General features: G+C 43.2%; 1 protein-coding gene across 1 annotated transcript; it reads right to left on the bottom strand.

Moving 5' to 3' along the window:
• Nucleotides 1-1,997: 1,997 nt before the first annotated feature.
• On the bottom strand, nt 1,998-5,304 carry tbxta (T-box transcription factor Ta). The gene is made up of 8 exons (XM_088405017.1): nt 5,081-5,304; nt 4,658-4,922; nt 4,441-4,575; nt 4,305-4,366; nt 2,777-2,838; nt 2,526-2,699; nt 2,336-2,462; nt 1,998-2,262 (listed from the first exon to the last, which is right to left on the bottom strand). The coding sequence occupies exons 1-8, from the start codon at nt 5,302-5,304 to the stop codon at nt 1,998-2,000; spliced, it is 1,314 nt and encodes a 437-aa protein (XP_088261143.1).
• Between the last annotated feature and the right edge of the window lie 569 nt (nt 5,305-5,873).

Genomic DNA, 5,873 nt, shown 5'->3' with positions numbered 1-5,873 from the left:
AATGAAGTTAAATGAAAGTAAAGCTCTCAGTAAGTGTTGAGTTAGTTCTTAAAGAGACAGTACGTAAAATAAATATTATTGCCTGTGTGTATTTTTGATTGACTTAACCGTTTGTTTATTTTTGGTGTTTTAATAACAAAATGTTGTTGTTGTTTGCCCCAATCTGTCAATATCTGGTATTTGTTAGCATGCTAGCATCATCGCTGGAGGTGGTTATCATACTAGCATAATTGCCTATAGGTATTTTTTAAGCTACGCTATGCTACGTGCTATGCTACGTGCCTTTGCCCCCCCCCCCTCCCCCCACCAGCTGCAGGTCACATTGCTGCTTCACTACTGTTTGCCTGTGGCCCTGTGACCCTCCAGCCTTCATTTGCACCTGGGTGAGGACCACTCCATCACTTGCTGCCCCCCCCCCCCCCCCCTTTCCACCCTCCCTCGTCTGATGGCCTGACACTCACATCGCACCCGTGACATCACGCAGCCCCTTCAGGTATGCACCTAACCGCTCGCAGATGAGTCATCACGGCCATATTTATTATATATGTATATATTTATAATATACTTTACATAACCCATGATTATTTGAAGTAAAATGGCTGCTATGTTGTGCTATCATGTATTTGGTGTAGGTTTTCACCTCAAATCTTTTTTAGTAAGTAACTTTTTTGTAATGTTTTTTTTTAATTTATTAGATGTGGGGATGGCTTGCCCAGCAAATTAATTATACCACCACTTTGAAGTGCTTTAATGCGCACGCTTTCAATTGTGAAAATGTGAAAATATTAATCAGATTTAAAACTTACTCAACAAAGTAGACCATTTATTAAAACAACTATGCTCCAGAAATGTATGAACACCATAAGGTGATATGAATACTTTAATGCAAATGCTTTCAACATTAATCCTGTATTTTAAAGGGACACTTTTTAACCCTGGTGCAGCGACCAAATTAATGTGTACTCTGTTTCGCCAACTGTCGTACAGACTGGACTTTCAAGCAGACTCTTTCTGTTAAAGTGTTCTGCTATCTGTTTTAAACTAACAGCCCAACATTTGAGTTTAAAGCTACAATGCTGAAAAAATATCGTAGAAGTGCTTCGTCAACCCTTTCAACGGCCGTTAAAAAACATTTTTCAACATCTATCACAAAAATATTGACTTTTTTCTAAGCTATATTACTCAACAATTGTGTCAGACCACCTTAGCGCAACCCATCATTGAAAAGTACTTTAATGCGAATGTTTTCCAGATTTAGTCAACCCATTTAAAGGCCGTTACAAAAACTTTTTTCAGCGTGTAACGCGAGAATATTGACACTTTTGTAAGCTATATTGCTTAACAATTGTATCAGACCACCTTAGCTCATCCCATTATTGAAAAGTACTTTAATGCGAATTTTTTCCAGATTTAGTCAACCCATTTAAAGGCCGTCGAAAAAACATTTTCAGCAAGTTTCGCGAGAATATTGACACTTTTCTAAGCTATATTGCTTAAAAATTGTATCAGACCAGCTTAGCTCATCCCATCATTGAAAAGTGCTTTAATGCGGATGTTTCCCAGATTTAGTCAACCCATTTAACGGCTGTTGAAAAAACATTTTTCAACGTGTATCGTGAGAATATTGACACTTTTCAAGGCTATATCGCTCAACAGTTTTATCAGACCACCTTAGCTCATCCCATCATTGCAAAGTGCTTTAATGCGGATGTTTTCCAGGTTTCGTCAACCGATTTACAGGCCGTTGAAATGACAATCAAAGCCATTTTTGGAGTATACAGCGTTTTTAATTTATTATTAAATGACATAAATAGCAACTCACATCGAGCTCAAATACAAATAGTTATGTACATGTGCTGGGGTGGGGGGTGGGGGGTCGCCCCCACCTCGCGAAAAAGGCACTTAAATTCAGTTTACACAGAACATCACAGAGAGTTAATTTAGTCTTATGTACAAAGATATACACTTGTTAGCAGGAAAAACAATGGCAATCCTCCTCAGTAGCTTTGCGCCACGGGCGCCCACGAGGCCGTCAGCCGGGCGATGGAGCTCTCGAACTGCGCGTCGCCCACCCCCACGCCCACCTCGCCCAGCCCCGGGTCGTACATGGAGGACGGCGAAGAGACGGGCAGCGAGGACGTCAGGCCCGTGTAGGACGACCCCCTCAGGAACTGCGAGGTCAGCCCGCCCGGGATGGAACCCGACGCCGATCCCGACGGGGTGAGGGTGGTGCCCGCCACCGACCACAAACTGGGGTACTGACTAGAAAACAAGCAGAATTTTAGGGGGGGGCGGGGTTTATGATGAAGATGAAAGGTTTTTCACGTGCGCTCACCTGGAGTTAGATGTGGAGTTGGTGGTGTGGGACAGGGTGCCCATGCCCGTGGAGTTGGGGATCTGGAGGGCGGACCAGCTGTCGTGAGTCGGCGCCAGGGTCCCCGAGGTGTTGTCCATGTAGTTGTCTACGGGGAAAGGAGTAAAACCTGAACCCATCCGGTTGGGGTTTTTGAACAGAAGCTTCTTACTGGAAGTTGAGGCGCGATGGGGGTAGTGGCTGGGATACGGGCTGGCCCGGTGGCTCCTCAGGCTGGAGTAGCGCTCGCAATACGAGCCCGACGAGTGGCCCGCCGTGCCGCTGAACTGCGGCGGGCTGCTGCTGGGGCAGATGGGACTCTGCCCGGGCAGGAACCAGCCGCCCACTGTCGGATTCAACGCCAAACGGTTAACCACCTTTTCTTTTTTTTTTTTCAGAATTTGGGGGATTCAGGAGACTCACGTTGGGAGTAGCCCGACTGCTGGCTGTCCACGTTGTGGTCCGGCATGTCTTTGTGATCGCTCCTGGAACGCAGAAGAGCATCGGATTGAAAGGTGTCGTGATTCCCCACCCTGAATCGAGCCACGCTTTTGACAAGATAAAACTAAACTGGCTCAGGTAAAATGAAAACTATTTCCTTGTATGAGTTCTGCCATCTAGCGGAATCATGTTTATCCATGGATAACAAACGCGTGTGCATAATACACATTTTTTCGGCCTCATCATTTGGGTCTTAATTGCTGGTATTCTTTATCATCGCAGCGAATATGAATGATTATCCAAAATGTACCAATAAAGTATAAAAGCATTTGAATCCAGATTAATTTTTTTTTTTTTTTTCTTGGTATGTACGATTAAGGTCATTCAAAGTATTTTTAATCTTTTAATTTTTTTTTTTTTTTTTTTTTACAGCAACTGCTTTTAAATTTAACAACTCATACCTTCCTAGTTTCTGGTTAAGGTCTAAATCAGTGGTTCCCAACCCTATTTCAGCCAAGTAGCCCCTAACCACTGCAGTACATAAATTGCTTCATGTTCCAATTAATTTGCTCTTAATTTGAAAAGAAAAATCTATGCAGTCAAATGTGGGAATTAAGTTTGTATGACGTTGCATTAAAAAGCATTAAATTACATTTGCTCATACCTGCAAAAACCCTGTCATAATCTTATGTACCCCCTGGGGGAACTCGCACCACAATTTGTGAATCGCTAATCTAAAAAGGTGACCTTTTTTTTTTTTATTATTAAGACTACTCTTTGGTTTGGGATCTTTCTTTATGTATTTTTTTTACTTGTTTTAAATAAACGATCAGCAAGCAGACACAATTTGTAAACACAAAAAAGTTGTATGGAAAATTTTAGAACCACCAACTGTGCACACACACACAAATGTTAGAACCAATAAAATGTTGAGTGGGTGGTTCAGTTCAATATTTCTGAGTTTTGCCGTTGTCAAGAGAAACAAAGATCAAAAGAAAAACAGCTCAGCAAATTGTTTTGGAGGCTTTGATTTGTTAGCTAATATTGTTGCATAATGAGGTAAATACAAATACTGTTTTAACTCCAAAATTACAACTCGTGTTTTTTTTTTTTTTTTTTAATTGCGGAGTATCATTTATGACCATAAGTTTTTTTTATTTCAGGTTGACATCAGTATTTTCTTGCAAATTTTCTTCCTTTCAAGACAGACCAGTAGATTTTTTTTTTACTTCTAATACATGGATTTTCATTTACGACCATATGTAGTGTAGGCTTAGCTCTCTATTTTTCTTGACAATTTTACTCCTTAATCAGACCAGACAAAAAAGAAATAATTTTATGCATCTATTTTTGAAACAAAACAAAACAAACTAACTAACTAAAAACAGTTCAATTTCTAATTTGTTATTTCAGTTACTGCAAGTAATTTTGGGAACGTAATCTCCGCGATATACGAGGGAACACTGCATAGTTAAAAAGCCTAATTGAATCGTTTAAGACATTTTTCTACCTTTCTTTGGCATCCAAGAAGGCCTTGGCGAAGGGGTTGTGCTTTATCTTCAGGGCTGTAATCTGTCAAATGCAGATTTATTTATTTTTTTGTAAACTTTATCAAAATGTCATCATTTTCACGAGTCTTAGCCGACCTCTTCATTCTGGTAAGCGGTGACGGCGATGAACTGCGTCTCTGGGAACGATTGACTGCTGATCATCTTCTGGATGCCTCCCACCTTCACGATGTGGATCCTGGGTTCGTATTTGTGTAAGGAGTTGAGCATAATCTGCCAAAAAATAAATCCAAAAATATTCAGATGACAATGTCGCTCATTTTTTGCGCTTTATTCTTTCCTGTCCGTTTCTTACCTGTCCTCCTCCGTTGAGCTTGTTGGACAGTTTGACTTTGCTGAAGGACACGGGCGCCTTCATCCAATGCGCCCCGAAATTGGGCGAGTCCGGGTGGATGTACACGCAGCTGGGACTCTGCGGTTCCGGTTTTCCCCCGGGCACCCACTCGCCGTTCACGTACTTCCAGCGATTGTTGTCCGCCGCCACGAAGTCCAACAGAACCGAGTACATGGCATTTGGATCCAGGCCGCTCACGCTAGCCCTCAGAACCGGAAACATGCGCCTGAGAGGAAACGAAACAAGGTGAGACTCATATTTCTTTCTTTCACGGCACAATTACCTTAAATTATGATTCCTTTTTTTTTGCAAACAGCCGCGCGTGAAAACGTAAAAATGCGCGGAAATAACTGCGTAAAAAATGTGCATGAACGGGCCTTTTACCGTCCGGTTTTTGTGACGATCATCTCATTGGTCAACTCCTTGAACTTGTTCCACAATTCAGCGTCTTCCAGAGTCAGTTTAATATCCCTCTCGGATGCATCGCCCTTTTCGCTGCCTTTTTGGAACTCGCTCTCCACTGCGCTAAGCAGATGCTCCAATCGCTGGTCCGGGTTCGAAGACGACGACGACGAGCTCATATTTCCGCTTGAACGACACAAACACATACAAACAAGCAGATCCAAACGAGGCTGCTGCGTACTGACTGCGCACACGCGCGAGGCCCCATGATTTTAAGGGCCCACGGGGACCGCGTGGGGGTGTTGCGGGGGGCGTGGCTTGAGACGCGCCCCCTTCGGTTTCCAAACCCGACTTGACATCACCACTTTTCTCCAATTTAATACCGCTGTTTCATCACTAACAACCTCATAGCGAAATCCATGGACAAAACCGCGTATTTTACGCACGTTGTTAACGTAACAACTTGCAGGTTGATAGCGAGAAATCCGTGCGAATCTTGCATTATTTAGTACCCGAGCGCGGCCGACACATGAAACAAAGCGAGGGGAAGCGAGCCGGGAGAGTGTTGCCTTTGAACTCGGTTGTATATTTGCAAATAGCGCTAATCTTTTGTTGTCGCAAATCCACATGGGAGAGAAGGAAAGGAGGGGGAGGTGGGGTGGGGGTTGTGTTTACTGAACTCGGGCCATTAGTGCTTCGGCGTGCTTACCTGCAAGTGATGCCTGCGTTCATTTGCATAATGGGCCGACATGTGTGCATCCTGCCTCACTCGAGC

Source organism: Hippichthys cyanospilos, chromosome 21 (assembly GCF_059441005.1).
Source record: "Hippichthys cyanospilos isolate Australia breed blue-spotted pipefish chromosome 21, RoL_Hcya_1.0, whole genome shotgun sequence".
Taxonomy (NCBI): domain Eukaryota; kingdom Metazoa; phylum Chordata; class Actinopteri; order Syngnathiformes; family Syngnathidae; genus Hippichthys; species Hippichthys cyanospilos.
Note: the sequence above shows the minus strand (reverse complement) of the source record. Positions and strands in the feature narration are given on the sequence as shown.